This window comes from Achroia grisella, unplaced genomic scaffold, assembly GCF_030625045.1.
Source record: "Achroia grisella isolate CSIRO2021 unplaced genomic scaffold, CSIRO_AGI_Agris_v1 utg640, whole genome shotgun sequence".
Taxonomy (NCBI): domain Eukaryota; kingdom Metazoa; phylum Arthropoda; class Insecta; order Lepidoptera; family Pyralidae; genus Achroia; species Achroia grisella.
The window spans coordinates 6205427-6227214 of record NW_026712977.1 but is presented as its reverse complement, the minus strand read 5'-3'; the positions used below and the strand labels follow the sequence as shown (position 1 = coordinate 6227214).

General features: G+C 28.9%; 1 protein-coding gene across 1 annotated transcript in view; it reads right to left on the bottom strand.

The window, feature by feature from the left end:
• The window catches only part of LOC131849301 (SCY1-like protein 2), a 99855-nt gene that overhangs the window by 19729 nt on the left and 58338 nt on the right, over positions 1-21788 (bottom strand). Inside the window, exons 3-4 of the mRNA XM_059199341.1 lie at positions 16353-16514; positions 5531-5651 (exon numbers count right to left, since the gene is read on the bottom strand). Of these exons, the coding sequence (XP_059055324.1) occupies positions 5531-5651; positions 16353-16514 (283 nt within the window). The remainder of the gene's footprint in view (positions 1-5530; positions 5652-16352; positions 16515-21788) is intronic.

The window sequence follows — 21788 nt, the reverse complement described above, 5'->3', positions numbered from 1 at the left end:
CGTAATAGATCTTTGTACCAGAAAAATCTTTATATTCTATTTTTAGGTGAAAATGTATAATAAAAATACGCAAATTATTTATATGTCTCATATATCGTCCTAGAATTACGTTTGATTAACTAACAACTACGACTAAACGGCTGAAACTGTATTAAATCAATGTGAAGATAGAAATTATGTCATGGATGAATATTGGTTGTATTTTATACAAAAATAAACAAACAAAATAGCGAGTAAGAGCTAGTAAAATATAAATGTGGTACAATACTGCCTCATTATTGAACTAGACGTTACCATAAGCTATTCAAAAGTTCTACAGCGGGAGATCGTCGCCATTTGTATTAACTCATACGGAAGCACTTCAACAGCGAAAGTAACGATTCCAACAGTCCGGATGCATGTCATTTGAAATTCTCAACACTAGACATTTTCTCAGAAAGCAATGTCGGCGGCTAAATTGGTGGTGCCCATAATGAGCGCAGTTAACATACACACATATATTACTTCAATTCACATGTGTATAATTTTACAATTACATTTTACAACTTATAACTTATATTATACAATTTATAAGGTATTAATTCAAATAGATATATACTGATAATGACAGAAAAAAAGATTTTATCTTCGATTATTAAAAAAAGCTATCATAATACTTTGCAAATAGAAACCTTCTCCATATTCAATAATATTTTTGATGATTTTATATAAGAATATGATATAATAACAAATAAGTATTTAATAATGAATATAATTTTGCCTACATTTTCTTTGTAATAAAAAATGATGAGCAGTGACATACAATATTATATAATACAATGCAAACACGTTAAGATATCTCATTAATGTACTGCATGTTTGTATTATATATAATTATAGCGTAGTTATAATTGTATCCTGAGGTAGATGAGAATTTACCTGAGTTTAACTCAATTAATTTCCGTATCGATCTATAGACGACAAAATAGAGAGTACCACATGGCACAAATGAAATTAGTGACACTTGATTAAACAGGAAGTAAACTTTAACTCAATATATCAATAAAATCAATATCAACATTGAACAAAAAAAGTCTAGAATCGTCTTATCGAGCACTCGGATTAATATTCAACAGCAAATGATTGAAATTAAAAAAAGTATAGATCTTAGGTATACATGTACTAAAACAAATTTTATAAAATTTATTCACATTATCTTTTTTGATAAATTGACGAATTGTATATATTTAATATTAAATCAAGTATGAATAACATAAGGTATATGATTTTTTTATTTAATGCATAAATTTCACATTAATATAAATATAATATTATATACAATATTATATAGATATATTAATATTACATATCGATTTTATTTATTTGGAGAATTTCATTCAATGGAATTTAACTTGCATTAACGATTGCTGACTTATTGTCACTAGCATACAGAAAATAAAACCTTTATTTCATCTAGTGTATATTTTCCGTCACAAGCACAAATGTATAAAACTCTTTTTACAAGTAGAAAAGTTTTATAACGACTTTTTCGCGCCAATAAAACTCAGACAGCCCTCTGCTCCATCTCCATAAATAGCCTAAACCAATTTTATAACGTAGGCAGTGACTTACCTTAATCATAACATTAAAATTAATGCCTTTGTTTAATATAAAAAAAGTATTACTATAATTAATTAATTGACATTAACAAAATTAGAATAATACCTACATTTTAGGTAATTATATTTCATGAAATTTGAAAATAATATAAAAATTGGTCACATTTAATTAGTTTACGTAACTCTTGGATGTTGTAATAGTACTTTAACAAAAAAATATGTAATAGTTAAATAATTATGGAACTTTCAATTTTCTGCTTGTTATATATAAAAATAAATCTAGCCAAAAATGTAATCAATACAATGTTTATATAAATTTACCATACAATGAGACCTCATTGTATCTTATAGTTATTTGAAAGGCGAATAGGCCTATATTTTTAAAGTAGGTAACTGTATTTTTTTCAGTATTAAATTTAATTTGAAGTATATTTCATTAAAAATAAATGTACATACATACATTATAAGTAGTTGATATGTATAAAATATGAGTAGGAGGCTGACTCGGAGATGGAGAGTTGTGTTGTTAATTGAGTTTTTATAACTAAATGCTTCTATCCATTTTTCAACAAACACTGTTCTAGTAGAGTAATTTTTTAGTGGCTGCCTACACAACCGAAGATTCTCTTTAAAACATTAGAAAATAACTATAGTTATTAGTAAGTGGCAAAGTATGCAGGTCAACTTTTATAACGTTAATTAAATATATAATTTAAGGCAGATTATTGAATACGTCATGTAGCGAAACGTATAATATATGGCGAAAATTATCAATTTAATTATGGATGTCTCATTATATGGAAAGTAATAATATAAAAGATGCCAGTAACCTTTATTGCTCTTATAAGCTGCAGATACAGTATAATACGTCTTAATAATCATCGGGGACTGCTCGTATGGCCCGAGAAGAAATGACTATCAACTGACAAGTCGATTGTATTACCCTATGGAATTATTAGGCTTATTGTGATTTAAAAAAATAATAGGTGATATATATATATATATATATAACAGATATATATATTCAATTGATAAAGTTATACAAAATTAACATTAGCAATATCTAAGTGCAGTATAATTTTAGTAAATTAATTTACAATTGACAGGTCAGTCTAACTATTTAACACTAAGGAATGTCTATAAATTTATAAATAATAATTTATGGTGGAAATTTAATGGTAGATGGACATATATTTTTAATATTATATGTCAGCCTGAAACCTATTCAGAAAAAAAATATATAATAACATTAATAGACACATATAGGTATGTAGGGGAATTTATATAAACAAAAATAACCGTGTAATCATAACTAGTTTCTGTTATCACACTATCACTATTTATCAAAGTGCTGCTGTTATAATATTAACTGTAACGTTATATTCGCTTGTTGCAACATCAAACAACAACAAAGGCCGTATTCCTGACTGACGATGCAAACAAAATGTTGTTATGTAGTTTGATTTAATCACTTGTGCACGCATTCTATAATAGTCTGCGATGCTGAAAAAATAAACCTTGTGACATTGCAATATGGTTTAGTTTGATTAATTTAAACTGAATTTCAATCGGTATATACATATTTAACATTGCATTTAAATGATGTTTAAATGAGTCAAAGGAGATTATACCTGTTTGATCAATTAATATATAACTGTCAATTAATAGGAAAACGCTGACGTTTTACAAAGTCGTATCTTGACTTTCGCTCCAATTAGCTTTTGTGTTTGTTCTGTATCGTAGTACATTTCTTAAGTACAGTTAATCGTCTCTTTAACAGCTTTCTTAACTCTATTACACAGGCGGACTCAATAGGTGCCGCACCGCAATATAAGGGCACATTAAATGCACATATGGTCGTGTGAAGTTCTTATAGAAAAAGTTGAGACATCGAAGGCTGAAAACCCCAGCATAGTTCGCATTATTCATAAATTTTGAAGTGGAAATTTAAGAAAGGACTGTGTTTAACTGCAGATATATGCAGAAGCAAAATTAGAGGCATCAAAAATTAAATTACAAAATTAAAATGTTAGGTAAATATAATTAGTTCCATGTTAGCATGACACTAACAACACTCTGGACCATGTAAAATTAATCAAAACATTCGAACATTAAGACAGAATGTCAATTCAATCTTTATTAGATTTCAGGCTGACGTTATATATGTACGTATATTATAAAAACGTTTTTTACTTTCGGTTCCCCCATTTTCATTATGTGTAAAAACAGAACGAATAGTCAGATAATGTTACATTATTGATGTTTACGGATGAAATAAATGGAAAACATTACTTCGATTAATATTTTATATCTATAAAAATACGAAAGTTCATATTTTATTACCAGTATATTTTGTTATTATAAAACAGACCAGAGATGGTTGTATCTCGTATTTTAACTCGTTATTTTTTTACATATCAGGGCCGATGGAGGAGCGATTCCTAAAATACTCGTTTCAAATTTATCAATCACTATATTGTGAAGTATCAGGAAAATATGTCTTATTATATATTAATCATATTTTTAGGCATTGTGAGTTACTCATATAACAACAAAATGTTTTCGAGGTTTGGCTGATTTTTAAAAATGAAAGAAGCTTGCTACACTTTTGTGCGCTCTCGACGAGACGAGATTTCGGACAAACTTTGTGAATGACAGATTATTTGAAGCGTGATCATAGTGATAGGGCTTAATAGACACTATAATAATCAACAAGGGCAAAATATTGCGTAATGATACCTAAAGTGTTGACGATTAACTGTTATGACGTTTCCAATTTTATATATCATTAGCTTTAGACGCAAATTGGTCCACCTGACTGGAAGATAATGTATGTGAAACAAAATATAGTCAGTGTCCTTCATCTTAAATATGTACTACGTGTATACTAAGTACTAGTCAAGGCGTAATTCTACGAAGGAAAAGTTCTTACAATATACTGGAATCTTAATTGTTTTATTCGACAATTACCTGTTGAACTTACGGATCTCGATAGTTCAAGGACATTCTCTTATAATTTGTATATACCTTATAGATTGATAAGTATTTACGATACATATTTGAATATCTATTCAAATACGTAAGTATTTAATATTTATAATACAATTAAATATTTAACTGTTATAATACCTATGCATGAAAATTGTTCCCTGCAAGAAAATCTAAATAAGAGAGGAGGAGTACTGGTTTTTTTAATTATACTTAAGTTACATATAAAGTGAAAGCAAATTAATTGTTTTATGTTTGCCCATTATTGTCACTTCAGTTGAGAAAAATTGATGAGAATGTCAACTAGTATATATTTTTTACACCCGTATATAAAAATAATTTCAAGAATATGTCTAACATATAGCATGTTTAATGTATCCCGTACCAGAATAACTAACGCCATACACGGTCGTCACCTAAGTATTCACTTACTGTGCCTTAATAGGCTTTACTAAAATATATTTAATGAAAGATAGATCTAAAATATTATTCGGAATGTTATTGTAGAAATTAATGCCATTCATTTGTAATCAACACAGCTTACTATCGTGTCGACGTCATATGTATTAACGCTGCCACGCCTGAAGTGTGTTTTCATTTAATTTCCAGCGCAGCATGTACAATGGTGCATTCCTTCAATTATGCCACCTTGGCAGCGTGAGACTAGCTCGCAGGGTGAGGTTTTCCTTATTATATAGTATTATTTATTTATATTATATTAATAAAACAGACTGGTTAGTTATAGTATTTATAATTGAAGAACAACTGGACCGACAGATTTTATTTGCCTCCTCTCTTAATAAGTATAGGTAAATATTTAGCAAAATATTGAATATTACCGAAAAATAAATCTAATATACATATATTTTATGGAAGGGTATTTTTAATAATATCCCGTGAGTAGTGGCTAAATAGTATTTATTATATTATCATACAATACATACCCAGAAATTCGAGTCCGAATAATTTCCAGGTGCCCCGTTTGGTCACAATGATTACTTGCGGGCACACGTTACGGTGTATTTGATGAGAAGTATAATGCAAGTAGTGCAGCGCTTCGATCACCTGCAATATAAACAATACATCAATTCCTAAAAATAGATAACAGTAAGTTCGGGTACGTTTTGATTTTAAAGCGAAAGAGTAGGTTTATCTTTTGTATTATAATATAAATATACTGTATGTATGTACATATATATGTATAATAGATTATTCAACAAAATTCATAGCAACAATACTAAAAACCAGTATCAATAACCAACTCTTTGTATAACATACATATAATACATATTAATACCATCTAAGGATCTACCAGGGTAAATCATAAAATTCATAATTCATAAATCACTGCAACCCTTAATACGTCATTTTTTTAATGTAACTAAGCTTAATTTAAGGTAAACTAGCGTTTGTTTCACGTAATGCTAAATTGTATATGTCCTTATATGTGTTACTATTCCGCAGGACTAAGGTTGTTACACATAACACACTTTCACATTCTTTTATTTTATTGCTTTATCTCACTTTTCAATTGAAACTTGCTCACAAAGCGAAGCTGCAAGACGACTGAAATAGGTGAGACAGGACTAAGATGTTATACATATTTCCACATCCTGTTGTTTTATTGCTTTATCTCACTTTTCAATTGAAAAATGCTCACAAAGCGAAGCTGAAAGGCGACTGAAATAGGTGAGACTGGCGTACCACTGCAGACGATATTTTACAAAGTATACCTACCTATATAGAAATAATAATAACTTATTATTATAATATTTATTACGCGTATTAATCGAAAGTAAAGGGATAAAATTAGAAGAACAAAATGGATATAATTATGAGTGAAATAGTATAGGTATGGTCTGGTCATAAATATGATTTTTTATAGAAAAATATGTTACTGAAGAGGTTTAGGAATACTGAAAACTAATTTGAAATATTTATATATCTATACTAATATTATTAATATCAAAGTGTGTCTGCCTGTATTTTCTTTATTACCTCGCTATTAAACGTCATGACGTATTTAATTAAATTTGACCTGAATAAGGTATGTATCACGAACATGGACGTAGGCTATTTTTTCTTCCAAAAACTAATCTTGTAGGAAAGAATATAATAGGGGGAAAAGTTTATGCAGATGAAGTTATGGGTAGCTATACTAGCTTAAAAAGTAACCACCAAAACTTTAGTATATACTATACTAAAGGTGACTTTAACATCTAAATACCTGTGAACAACTCGAATAAGTAATTTAATTTGAAGGCAAATTTAGGCGACGCTCGTTTTTCGGGGCAAATCGATTACGCCGACAAAAGTTTCGATCTACAAGTATTGGTTTTATAAAACTTAAGTATGCGGTGACTTAATTAAATTTTGTTAAACGTAATTCAAGAATTTTCGCGGTAATACTAAATATGACTAATTTAGAACTGAATAACAAGTTTACCAGTTTTCGAATAGCCCGAAGCGCTCTAGAAATCCTTGCGGCATTCCACACGCAAATACAATAGGTACCTAGTGCAACTGACTTTCACTTACATATTATTATCTTTTTACAACCTTTTATTATTCACTTACTTATTTTTATGTGCGTGACTTCTATAATTCTCATCGTTGCTTGGAAATTCATTAATGATGGATTCAGAAGGAGACAATAGAAACTTCACGTGAACATATAATATACTATCTTTTATGCAGTGTAGCAGTAGGTGGTAAGTAACTTACAATGGATGTGAATGAATGAATGAGAACACAAATTTTAAAATAAGAATATTAATATGGCATGGAATATTAACCTGATATTGCATATCTGTTTTGCTAAAAATGTTAGTTTTGAAATCAACGTTTCCGCTGAAACTTATTATGCGCGGCAGAAAGTTTTCTTTTAATAAAATTAATCTTAGTCGTACAGTCAGCAATGGAAGACTTTAAAAATCCAGCTAGATATGGCTCTATAACCATGTTGGAAATTCTTTTTCGGATTTTATTTTTATAAGTAATATAAAACATGGAAACTTGCTGAACTTTTTATTCATATGTAATCGTGTAATCGGATTATAAAGTCTTTATTTAGTCACACGGGAGATTGCCCAATTTAGCCCAATTTTTATATAGCCTGGACATAGGCTATCTTTTATCTCTGTCCCCGTGATAGAATTTTCACGTGTTCCATTAATTTTGTTCAGCCATTTGATAGACAGATGAAATAGATATACTTTCGCAGTTATAATATTAGTATGGATAAAAATATTTAAATAAAATTAAGTCATTGTTTAATTTCATTACCTCAGATTCTAGAATTACAGAGGTCTGAAGAATATAGTTAGATATATTTTCCCATTATTTAATAGCTATTTTAGTATCTGTGGCAGTATAAGGAGAATAGGTTATTTTCCCGATATAGAGCGCGTATTCAATTCGGGCTTACACTGACTAACATTGATGTTGACATGTAATCGAGATGTTGACATTATATTACAGACCAAAGGAAACATCTACTGTGAATAGCAATCTATTTGTTAACTTTGTCCGTAACTGTCGGGATTGGCTTTGTGTTGCCAGCTAAAACCACTACAATCGAAAGCAATATCGAATGCAATTTCAACGTTCGTGACTAACTCAGAATTTCATTAATTTCGGTTAAAGACAAATTTATGTCATGCATTATTAAAACTAAATGAGTCTCTTGACTGATTTTGATTTATGACACGAATTATATATTGACGGGATCAACTATATATTATTTTATTATTAAAGTTATTACTTTACGTTTTTAGTTTGTTTCAATGGTCCGATTTATCAGAATAATTTTGTATAAATTTTGAACATATAATAATTTTGAACGTATTTTGTATCACATTACTATGACAAGAACGCACACAAATCAGACACATCAGCTAGATAGATATGAAATGAACACTTGTTATAATGCTTTGAGGAATCTAGGAACTGACAGTCTAACAGGTGTGACGAAATTAACATACGTAGGAACCATTACAATCTCGAGATAATTCAATCTGAACGGGTTAAATGGGGTGTGAACGTGCAATAATGGAAAATTAATCTTCTGTATTAATCACTGTACGGATATAATTATAAATGTAATATACCACAACTATACGTCGAGTATCAAGATGAGGTGCTTCGTAGATAATATGTGTATATATAACAAACTTTGCGAAGATATCTACCTAATATGCTTCTTGGAAATAAATATTTCATTGGTTCATTCATTCTTTATAGGTAAAAAAATATACGGTAATAAAAGTAAGAAATATGGGGAAATTGTTATTCCTTTAGAATTCCTCGAACAATGTACACACAGAAGGAAGTATGTTTTATTCGTTAGTTACACGCCGGGAAACCAGATTTTTTCTGGTACTTACGTATTTTATCGTATAAATTTATTTGGTTGACATAACAAATTGGTTTGAATAATATCTCTTTTATAGATATAATGATATAATTGTCTGTTCATATTTAACGTTATCGCTGTGTACATAGTGAAGCTACGGGTACTGTTTAAGTTCGATAATTCCGAGAGGTACTTCTTTGAATTAATAGAGTGATGTTAATTAACTAAGCGCCTACTTCTGTTACACAGACAAAGTATTGGGTTGTTTCAGAAACTAATTCAATCGACAATTTAAAACATTTATACTGCAACGACATTACTATTGACAGAGTATTCATTTTATATTTTATTTATTTATGAATATAATAATAAATAAAGTGTTTGCAATCACAATAAAAAAAATGATAAAAAAATATATACACATGTTTAATTTTTTCATCTAATAATTCTGTTATAATATGTTACATTGTTATTTCTGATAAATATACCTTAAGTATGTGCACTGTAATATTCGATAAACTTCAGTTTGCGCTCAGCATTTTGCTGCAATATATTGCAACGCTGTTCCCGAGTAAACCTCAGTGACTGTAAAGTGTTCGAGAAAAAAGAAAACCGCGGCGAATACTGAGAGTTGTGGCGCTATTATGCTATTATTATATTTTATCGTTATAATTAAAGTTTTAATAGCATAATAAATGAGTGCCATTTTATGAAAAGCTATTATTTAATACTTTTTTAATATAAATTGGCTACTTACTACACCGTTGTAGGGTGATATAACAGATCTACGAGTCGAATATGGTGTTAACTCTCTAAAAAAGTATGTGTAAGCAACAGTCTTTTTTGAGTATCTAAGGTTGTATATTGATTTAACTTCAGTGCTTTAAGAAAAAACAGGAATAATTAAAACAATACATATAGTTAAATTAATAAAATAATCTAAATATAAAGGATAAATTAGTCGTTCATATATTTCAGTGTTAAGACTTCTTAAATATATATGTTAACAAAATATATAAACAACCTTCCAACTTATAAGACATATTATTTCGATTTTTGGACAACTTCTTCAATAACTTGGTATTGAAGAAGTTGTCTAAATCACAAATTATTATTGTATTATTATATCAATGGAATATAATATTTATATTAGAAAAAAATATGCACAATAATATGTACAGGTAGTGTGTAGCTATCTTTATCTATATTAATATTATAAAAACGTAAAGATTCTGACATTGTAAAGTTCTAGGAGCTAATATCTGGATGTATGTACGTACAATTAATTCAATTGTGAAAGTTGCTTTAATGTTAGATAACCTATTTATTGAGTAAGGTTATAGACTCAGGCTATATATAACATATCGATATGACCAATAGGAATGAAGCCGCAACTAAATATTACGCAGACGAAATTGCACGGGCTGACCTGTGCAATTTTGTCTATATGATATTTCTCGTCATAGTCTTTCTTTTAATTGTATTATTAGTATTAGTATTATTGTTTGCCACCTAAGTGGCATACAAAAAAGCCGTATAATTTAGAAGTATTAGTACAACAGATGTCTAAAGTACCAATAGATACATTACTAAAGGTATTAACATAGCAGTTGTAGCGAGTATTTAATAAAACAGTCTGTAATTTAATTACTTATTAATATGGTCGCTATAGTTACGTGTTCACATTTTGTACGTTACTTAGAATATTAGAAGCTAAAGCTTTTACTCAGTATTATACAAACCCAAGGGTGAAGACAAAACAAAGAAACGGTAACATTGTTCTTTTGTGAATTATGCTTTTGTCTTCACCGAGGTTACTTCCTATGCAGCCTGGAAGTGCACTTACTCTTTACGTAATACGAAAATTTGAGTACGATTTGGCTACTAATTGTGACTTATATTTGGATGAACGTAGCCAATTTAGTATTATTAATACAATATCATTTCATGTACGTTTATAATTTTAATGGGATTTTTAAGAGTTTACTGTTCTAGATTTTTATGTAACTGAATATGCGTGATAGTCTATTCAAAGTTTTATTTATCTGAGAATATCCGCGTTCTTTGGTTTATTAAAATTGTTTTTCTTTAATTAGCTATATTTACGACACTTATTATATTGACGAACAGATGAGTAAATTGGTGGTCTACTTCTATCTTTCATAATTTAATGTATAATTTTATTTATTAGAATACGAAATTTTCAATATTAATGGTATAATATTATTTAATTTTTCGCTGTTCATATGATAAACTAATGAAGTATTTAATTTACCTTATAAAGTCGGTAAACGGGCGAGATAGTGTCGGTAGAGTCTAATTAGTGCTCAGCTCAGATATTTTACATAGCGTATTGGATACCAGCATATTGGTAGCCGACTAGAGCAACTTTGAACGTTAACAATTTAATTTACATTATTGGTCTATCGGTATTTCTCCACACTGGTTTGCAGAGCAATTAAACAGTGAATGGATTAAATAGCTTACCAATTATTTTCAATTGCTTTATACTGAACTATGTGTAACAAGTATTTGAGTTAGAACTGTGAGGCTATTTAAATGATCAATAAACGGCTGAAGATCTGGGGAGAGACATTTTGTATAAAATTTTCTTGTAGACTAGTATTAGATATATATTTTAGAAAACTCTTGCGAGTATATATACTTATAATCATTTGATGCTACTAAATAGCTAAATATTTTATTTAAATTATGTATTTTATATATAATTTTATTATTATCCAATAATTTTTTCAGTGTCTAAGTATCTGCCTCTTGTATTTTATTACATTAATTTTTTGACTTTGCTCAATGTTTCTTTTTGTATCCATATACCAATGATTTCCTACAGTTGGTTTCAAAGTTATTATAATATTATAACTAGATACATGTTATTTATCAAATTAATAAAATAAATTAAAAAATCAAAAATAAGTGATACATAGTAGAGCATAGTAGTTACTTGATCAGTGACATATACAAAAAAAGTCTGGATTACAAACGACATCCATTTTCAAAATAAATGAAAGCAATCAATATTATATTTATGTGATACCATTAAATTGATAGTATATGTTAAGGTTGACGGATAAACTTTCATAACGACATGTGACAATATACAGATAGTAGGCTACCTACCAAAGCTCTAAGTAAATTTATATAAATTAACTTCGATCTATTGTAAACATTATTAAAATTATAAAAGACAGTTTTTCAAATATAGTTTATCGTGCTACCGTAGACAATTTAATCCGATATTAAATATTATCAAAAAGAATATTTAAACTTTTATGTACATATACTTTCGGTCTGTTTGAAAATCGATTTGGTTTTGAACTATGTATACAATAAAATTATGTAATATTTTTGCATAAAACTCTATTTTTAATGTGATATCTCTACCTTTCCATTAAAGTGAATGTATATTAAATTTGCTGCACTGGTGAATATTATATTTCAAAACTGCTTAGCGTAGAGAAATTATATTAGCTACACCTACGTAGATACTTGGTAAGTGAGGCACTTCACTGTCTTCAATAACAAGGCGGAAAGGAAATTGTTAGCCTTGAAAACTTCATTGTTGCTCGCATTAAGCTGCCAAGGACAATATATTACGGTGAATAATGACATGCAATTTTATTATGTTGCAATATTATTATATTCCATTTTATTACGTTGCAAATTTATTATATTATATTATTATTAATTTATTTACTTTTCAACCCTTTTATTGAGATTGGATCCGGTTTTTACAGAAAGATCTCCCTAGCTTTCAGAATACATAATTGGAAATATGAGTAGGTGAAAATATGTACAGGCATTGGAGCTATTAAATATTATAAAACACAGCGTGTTCTGACTGAGTATTAGTAAAAGCAAATATAATGAAACTACTAAGTATATGACGTAAGTAAGTGTAAGCTGTTTAATGAGGTCAATATTCAAATTATGATACAGAAATGAATTTTACCATAAATTTGAATTTAAGACATTCCTAAAACGACTTCTGATTGTGATAACAGATAATTTTGAATGCAGGATAAGCATGAAATATTTTTATGTAATTACCATTATTCAAATATATCATTGTAATGGCAATACTACAATTATTGTCGGTTGTTGGCTTCTTTGGTGTAGGAGTGCTTAATGAGTGAGTGGTACATAATATATTCCTACTGCGTCATCATACGCATTTTGTCGCGAAGACATTAAATAAAAGAATCAGTCATATTGTTTTGTACGATGTTTAGTTTATTAAACCTTTATAGTGGGTAAATCTAGTTATAATTAAGAATAGAAAACTATATTCATATTACATTTATAGTAAGATTATATTATTCATAAAGTATTATATTAATAACTACGTTTACTTTTAGACATTAATTAATACATATGACTCGATCAATTGTGTATTAAGCGTGTACTGAAAATCAACTGAAAATATCTACTGCTCACATTTCTTTAGATATTTTAGTACCTACCTAAGTCTGCCTTCCACTTATTTTGTATCAATGTTACAATGTATTTCTATATAGTTAATAGTGCAATAAAGTGTTACAGACTTTTATTTGTTTTGTTGTTTATACTTCCCTGTTCGTAATTAGAGCTTTCAATTTTATTTATCTTAGTTCTAATAAAATAATAGAAATAGTAGTGCCTTGTTACTTTCTATTGAAGATATAATAATGCTAATACTTAATGAATACCATAATGGGCATTGACGATCAACCGTCATCATTAATCTATTTTTAGATAAGTTAGAAAAAAATGTTTTAATGAGAATAATTCTCTACTTCGGGATACGAATAATATCACATACAGTACACACCTTATAGGAGTTTTAGAGATGTTGTAGTACCTTTGGGAAATAAAAACTGTTGATTCGTACTTATTGATCAGTTAAGTAAGGTTACAGTTATTTGTTTAGGTACAAGGTGGTTTTTTGAGACGTCGCAGTGAACGTAGGTATTTTACTTGTGGTCTAAATAAAGACTAGAGAAAAGTAAGTTAGTTAATTAGCCTTTATAGATTCTGAAAAATAAATACAGCTAGCTAGAAAATGAGCAATTTATAAAAAAATATAATTGAATCCAAGCGATCTTGTTTTTGACTCCATCAAACCTCTAAAAATGTCAGTTACTGCAAAAGCTTTTTCTATACATTTATTAAGTACTGCAATTCCAATTAAGGTAGTCGTTTCAATTTCATATTATTCAATTCTGTCTCTTTTCATTAAATACGTTTTGTGTTTGTATTGGCAATAGGTTGAGTGTTATTGTTATAATTGTATAATAATATACAAAAGGGTGCTCTTGTCCAATTTAATACGAGATAACTTAAGTATGTTGATTTGTGTACTAGCAGGCAAGTAGACATATTGTAGTCGTCTCTATAGTTAACCTGTTATTTTCATTATTATATAACAATTAAGAAATATTTGTACCTAAAAAAATCCTATACTCAAATATATCTTTCAACAAAAGATATAATAACAAAAAATTGTACGTTATATTTCATTAGGTACTTCTTTCCGCATATGTTTATACGAGGACATATATTTGTAATTATTTCCTCCTAAATAATATTTTAGGATGTTTAATTAAGAAATAAAAACAACAATTTATCTCACAATCCTTTATATTAAAACTTATAATGTTAAAAACGATAATGAAAATAATGATGGGAGCTGGGCCCGTGAAAGTATTAAAATAAACTATAATACATAGGACGAAAAGTATTAAAATGAACTTCAATAAGACGATTTATATAACATTATGTGGAGACTGTTTACAGCAAGCTAACGCATCGCTATATACTGTTGTAATTATAGATTACACTTACATGTTGATGGCAACATCTTGTTAGAAAAATGTAGTGTTAGAGAAAGTACATCATATTATTATATAATCCAGAATCGGCTTAGGTACACACTTTATTATTAAAACAGATATAAATTGGAGAAGTTCCTTAGGAGAGATTTGTTAATCGTATATAGTAAAGTTGTCCCCCACATAAATGGCCTACGCACGACACTTGCATCAGGGATAACATCAAAACTATTATGGTGGGGATAAAATATTTGGTAGGCATATTATAAGTATTGATAACAATACAGTCGAGGCGGTCCAGGCCTTGCTGTGGCATTCTCAGGCCTCTCACCATTTCCCCGATATTGCCCCCATTTCGTGTCGTGCTCAGACCGTTTAAGTTCAACTATAAACTTACCCATTAGAATAAAAAAACAAATATATCAGCTGATAAGCGGTCGCCATTTAACTTCCATATTTAGCGATAAATGTGGGTTACTGGTATGAATCCATTAAATATTCACTATTTAGATAATCTATTGAACTTATTCTTTTTAAAGGTGGGTTTTTAATTTATATTCCCGTTAAAAGCGTTTGTAAGTCGTACCACCATTATTTTCATTGCTGTGCGCCTACACTGAGTACGAGAATATTAATGTTCTTTTTGTGATGAATGACTGCAGTAGATCACAATTACTTTAGCTTGTTCTACTTACATCAACATACATATATGTATTTATATACCTTCTTATGTATGATAACTACGTACTTTGTGGTTATTAATTATTAAATATAAATAGTTTTATAATATATCACAATATATATGTATATATATAGTTGGTAAAAACTCCGACAAAGAATTATATTCAATAAAAGTTTTCTGATTGATTTAATGTATAATTTAAAAATATAATCAAAATGTTACTCAAAGAAATATGGTTCTATTCTTATTTGAAAGGAACTACTTTTTCCTTACATTTAATTGGTAAATTTTAATAACATTCAGTTACCATTTGAAGATTGTTATATTCTATCAGATACTAGGAATTACTTATATTTTTCATTTGGTACGAATTTTTATTTGTTTGTTTACTGGTCAACGCCGTAATTTCGATATACCTGTGATGTTTATGTAAAAAAGTATAATGGTTAATGTTATTATTTATATATTAATTATTATGAATAAGTATAAGTAGTATGATTATTATAGCAATAATACCTATAATATACAGTTTTCTACATAACAAGGCATAACAAGAAACATTGCATTTTTGTTTGTTTACGGTTTTATTATTACAATCCTTATTGCTGAAATCTGTGATCATTTGTATGAAGATAGTCATTCAAGTAAGCCATCTGGGTCGATACCTTTGTCTCATCTATTTCTGTCTCCAAGCAGGGCATCCTTGGTTCTGAAATTACATAGTTGTCCTACCTTGGAAATTCACTACGTCTTAATCCGTAGGAATGACAACGATGTATTGCTCACGTGATGAGATGATCGCCGTAGTGCTGTTCAAATATATAGGCCATTTTGCCAGGTCAGTCGTTCATTTGGAACTTAAAAATTATATGTGTATATATTTTTTATGTAAATTGACTTACCTGCACCAATCCATAACGAAGTTCAATGTCCAAAAAGTAGTACTCCTTGGCATATGGTGGTCTTTGAGGAGGTACATAATGTTGTTGGTGAGAGCTCGGTGGCGCCAGCGATATGGGATGAGGCATCACCGTAGGATGGCCGCCCTGCTCCACCATAGATTGCTGCATATAACAATATGTATTCATATTAAAATCACGGCCATATTAGTGTGAAATTATGCTAATGGATTTTACATATAATATTCTAGTTATGATTATTGATTTTCATAATAGTTTAGTAGTTCGTTCTCTCCTCGGAATAAAATATGTATTAGGTGGGCATTTCAAGAGTACATAACTCAACTGTTTTACCGCATCGTCTTACTTTCGATGGGTTCAATTCTCACACAATACAAAGATTTTTATTTATAATTTTTCTATGAGAACAAATACAAAAAATACATTTAAGTACTCAATTAAACGTTTAGTATCCAAAGTACACACTTTTCTGAGAATGAGGTTAAATGGCGTTATGTAAATTATCCTAGGTTATCATTACTAATACAAAGTATGTTCAGTTCAAAGCTTATAGTTGACAATGCTTAACAATCCCATATAGATTTATACTTAGGTATTTATACTTACATTAAATATGTATTTAAACTTTAACGAATCATATAATGTTACTTAGTTCATGCAATTGAGTTGAAATAATATACGGTATATATTCCTTTAATACAATTATAATATATTATTTCTATGGTTAGTTAGAGAATATCATAACATAAGGAAATATATACAAATATAAATAAGGATCTACATTCATTGATAATTTAAAAAAATCTATTATTTTGATATCATACATATCTGCAGTTTCGCTTCATGCTGTTGATCCTATAACTACTTCATTACTAGTTACGACTGATAATTATTTGATTTATTTTATTATTCATATTTGTAAGTTATTCTGTACCTAAAAATACATTTACTGGACCTCAAATATACAAGGCAGTAGAGAAGGCAAAAATAAAGTAATATTGACAATGATCCCGTAAGTAAATAAACTTGCGAAATACGAGGTGTATTATTGTAGATAGTAAAAGATCCAATGATAAAATTTATGATATTTAACAACGTTCTTCAAAAGATAAAAATAGATTACAGTACAAACGAATAATCCTTCATACAAACTTTTTGAAGTTTAGATGTCTATTTATAATTCACTCACAAAATGTATGCTAATAAAAATAGATAAATAGCGACTATTCAACTACAGTATAAAAAAGGGTTGTATATTTAATTTGTTTAAAAGTTAATTTACATCGTTTAAAGTTTAATTAGAAAATTAGAGTTGAAAATAAGCACCATCATTTTATTTTGGGCTTATCTGAATACCTTGTTAATATTTTTAGCTTTAGCTGTACGTTTAATACTCGTATATTTATACAAATAATGTAGTAAAAACGTAACGAAACTAAAATATGTTTGTTCGTTTATGTCTTAAGGGTTTATACAAACGCGTCTGAAAGTAATTCTTTAATGAAATATTCCCAAAATGTCACATATTTTAATTTTCTTCCAATTCCTTCTAATTTGTTTAACTAAACAAAGGTCAACACATAAGATCAAGAAAGCTGAGAAAAGTTCCCCCCAGAATGGAATGAATTTTATGAGAATTTTTAACAAGTCACCTATTTTATTAGGTATTTTTTAACGAAATAATATACGCCTACGTATAGATGGTATATTTATTATTGTCATTTTATTATTATGAATAAAGGGCGTGCATGACTAAATATATAGTAAATATTAATGATTATTTCGAATACCTAAACCTTGCTTTAGTTACCACCGCTAGTATAAAGTCTATCATATATTCATACATTAATACACTATTGTATTTTTTAGAATAATAGTTACATTACATAACTAAAATTATAGGGTTGTCTTGTTAATAAATTATAAATTTTCATTCATATCATATATGTCATATCATTTATAATGAGAAAAGAAACTAAAGTATGTTCACACTTTACCAGGTCAACATGATGTTAGTACTGCTGTTAACAAATTAAATATAGATCTGACATCAATAACAGAGTGGTCAGTAAAACATTGTCTTACTCTTAATCCCAATAAAAGTAGTACTATTACATTTGGAACTAAACAATGAGTTAAAAATATTAATCAATGTAAACCGGCAATTAAATTGAACAATATTATTATACCATAGTGACAAGATAGTGTACGTAATCTGGGTCTCCTCATGGATGAGCATCTTAAATTTGAACAGCATATCCAAGGTAAAGTAGCTAAATGTTATGGGGTATTAAAAATTCTTTATAAGTTTCGTACGTTTCTCAAACTAGACATAAGACTATTATTATGCAATAGTTTAGTATTATAACTAATAAACTATTGTGATATTGTTTGTAGTCCTTGTATGATTGCTAAACTGCCAATATAAAACAAAGAGTACAGAATGCTTGTTTGAGATTTTGTTACAATATACCGCGGAGAGATCATATTACACCTTATTTAATCAGAAATAATATATTAAATTCATGCAATGTTTGTATTTTAAAGTATGCTTGTCTTTTGCACTCCATAAGGAATACAAAATTACCTTTATATATATATATATATATATATATGTAAAAACTAGTGTTTATAAATCTAAAATAGACTCCCTCAGAGACAGATGCCATCAGATTTCTAAACCTTTCATCAAGCTCACAAGAACTAGGGGTTGGTTTAAGTATGCTGCACCAAAAATTTGGAACGACTTGCCCCCGCCAGTTCGTTCGTTACTGATTTTATGCTTACCAATATTTAGGCGCAAATGTAGCAAATGGTTGCTGCAAGAACAATTCCTTGTTTCGTAGTATTGTAATCTACTAAGTTGTGTCGATATGTGTGTGTACGCGTCTGATGGTATATATGATAAAATAATCCTGAATATTTTATTTGTAAGTAATACTTGTACATTTAATAAATAAGACTAACTTCTAGCCCCGTTTTCATTTATCCAATTAAAACATAGTTACTGAATAACATACAAAAACAAACTACTCATACACATATTTCGGCACTTTGTAACTGAGCTCCTAAGATTAAATTTGATCAAGGTTCGTGTGGGTAATTATTTCTTATGTTATCTGATTGTAATTTTATGTATTACTCTAAATAACGTATAATTTCCTGATATAATATATAATTTCTATCGAGAGTATAGTCTCCTAGCAATAAAGTGAAACGTAAACAAGGTGTAAAGGACAATAAATGGCTGCACGAAATAGCAACGACGTGTAAAATCAGCAATATCGTTTTATTACGCCATTAACGGATTAAAGAGGCTGGTGTTGCCGCTCGTCAAAAAAACAATTACGAGTTTTATTGCTTTATACCACTAAAATACCGTAGAAGAGGATTGTAATAAGATTGATACGCCAGCGAGATCAGAAAATCTTGTTTCTAGTTCCGTCAAATATTTCAATTTTTATTGGCGCGGTAAGTAAATAAATTATTCGATTTCTGCCGTCGCCGTTGCCGTACAGTAAATACAAGATTGCAATTTCGATGTCGTGGGAATTTATAGAAATTCGGATAATGTTTATTTACACTATCTAGTTCTGTTGAAGAGCACACGTTTGGTCTTTACGTATTAAATGTACTTAAAAATGTTATGTTTTTAAATAAATGGAACGAGTTCGCCAGAGTCTCCCTATGTATTTCATCTCCTTTGTTCCCTGTATCTGATGTACAATGTAAAGAATATAAAAAAAAGAAACAGTATTTTATCTGATACTTAAACCTGCAAATAGAATCAGTAAAATGTTCGGAAATGAAAGTAATATTTAGAAATACACTATTATTTAGGACATACTCATTTCTACTATAAGAATACAGTAAGACGTTAACTAACGAAGGACTTGGTTAGGTTTTTTATGTAATTAAAGTAGAAAAATAAGCTGGCGGTATGTGTAGGGTGTACCTATAAGAAAGATCACTGCTATCATATGACTTCTTAGGGAAATGAAGGTATGAATAGGAACCAATATTCCATCTGAAGTTAAAAGTAATTAGACTAGCAAGGACGATGAACTAAAGCTTCAAGACATTACAAATAAGGTCTCAATGCTAAGTATACATACCTACCCACACCTAGCAATATTCTAAACTACGCAATATAAATATGTACCTAAAATATGAAATGCATCATAGAATACATCAACATTTAATAATTTATATTGATAACTTGTAACGTTTCTTGAAAAATGAACATGTAATGTAAACTATACTCAGATATAAAGGCGATGTAGACTCTTTGATTAATGTCTAGTATACGGAGTAATTCAGATACAGTTCTACTGTATAAGTAAGGTACTGTTCATCCTAGTTCATGCAGACAAAGCTGCGAGTTACAGCTAATACTTAATATTTAACTAGCGTCTATTCCTACCATACGGAATAATTAACTTCAGAGTTGAACTTCATGCAAATACGCAGAGCGCGCTACACCGTAAGCATGTTACACCGTTTCGATTAAACTATTACATGGTATCTAAGTTGTACTTACATATATAAAAGCATACTAGTCCTAGAGTTCGTAACATTTGTTTTTTCTATTTATTATGTTTGTATTGTCACTATGTCTTAAACAAGGATTAAGTGTGCACACATTTAGCTGATTTTAATGTGTTGTATAAGATTATAGTTTCTATAAAAAATAATATTCATTATAAAGATAGTATTTCAATAATATTAATGTTAGTTTAAAAAAAAATATTTTTGCGAAGGACCAGACATAGTTTTGACATCCTTGAAGTAAAATTTTTAAGTAAATATATACAGTTGTCATTTGAATAGTGTTTTTTTTCAATTCCGCTTATACAGATTTATAGACTGAAAGTCTGGAAACTCTGTGAATAATGTATCATCGTTCTATAAGGCTAAAATATATTATAGTGACAAGTACAAATATCACTACCTATCAGGTATCCCTACTAGACGTCATCAATCCATATATTTTATAAGTGTATACAAAAAACCACGCATGTTTGAAAAATTGTGTAACCAAAGAGCATGATTTTAATATACAACCTAAAAATTCTTTAAGTATTTATAACGTAAGAATAGGCATTAATTAGGTTTCGCTTTGTGTTTATAAAATACGGCAAGTGTGTTGGTATTTCACAATAAACAATTGATCTTAAATATTTATAGTCTGTAGGGAATGTTAGACCCATTTCAGGCTTGGCTGCTAGTAACTACGAGTAGTATCAAGTGGAATGATAACAACCCCAACTAATTGCTTGCTGTGCACCGAGTGGATACTTACTTTGTTATTACTTCCTTGACTTTTGTAGCATCAGTTTCTAAGAACAATAATTAGTTATTGTTTTTAGAAAGATACAAATTTCTTTTTTTTTACTTTTTAATATAAAATAAAATTGT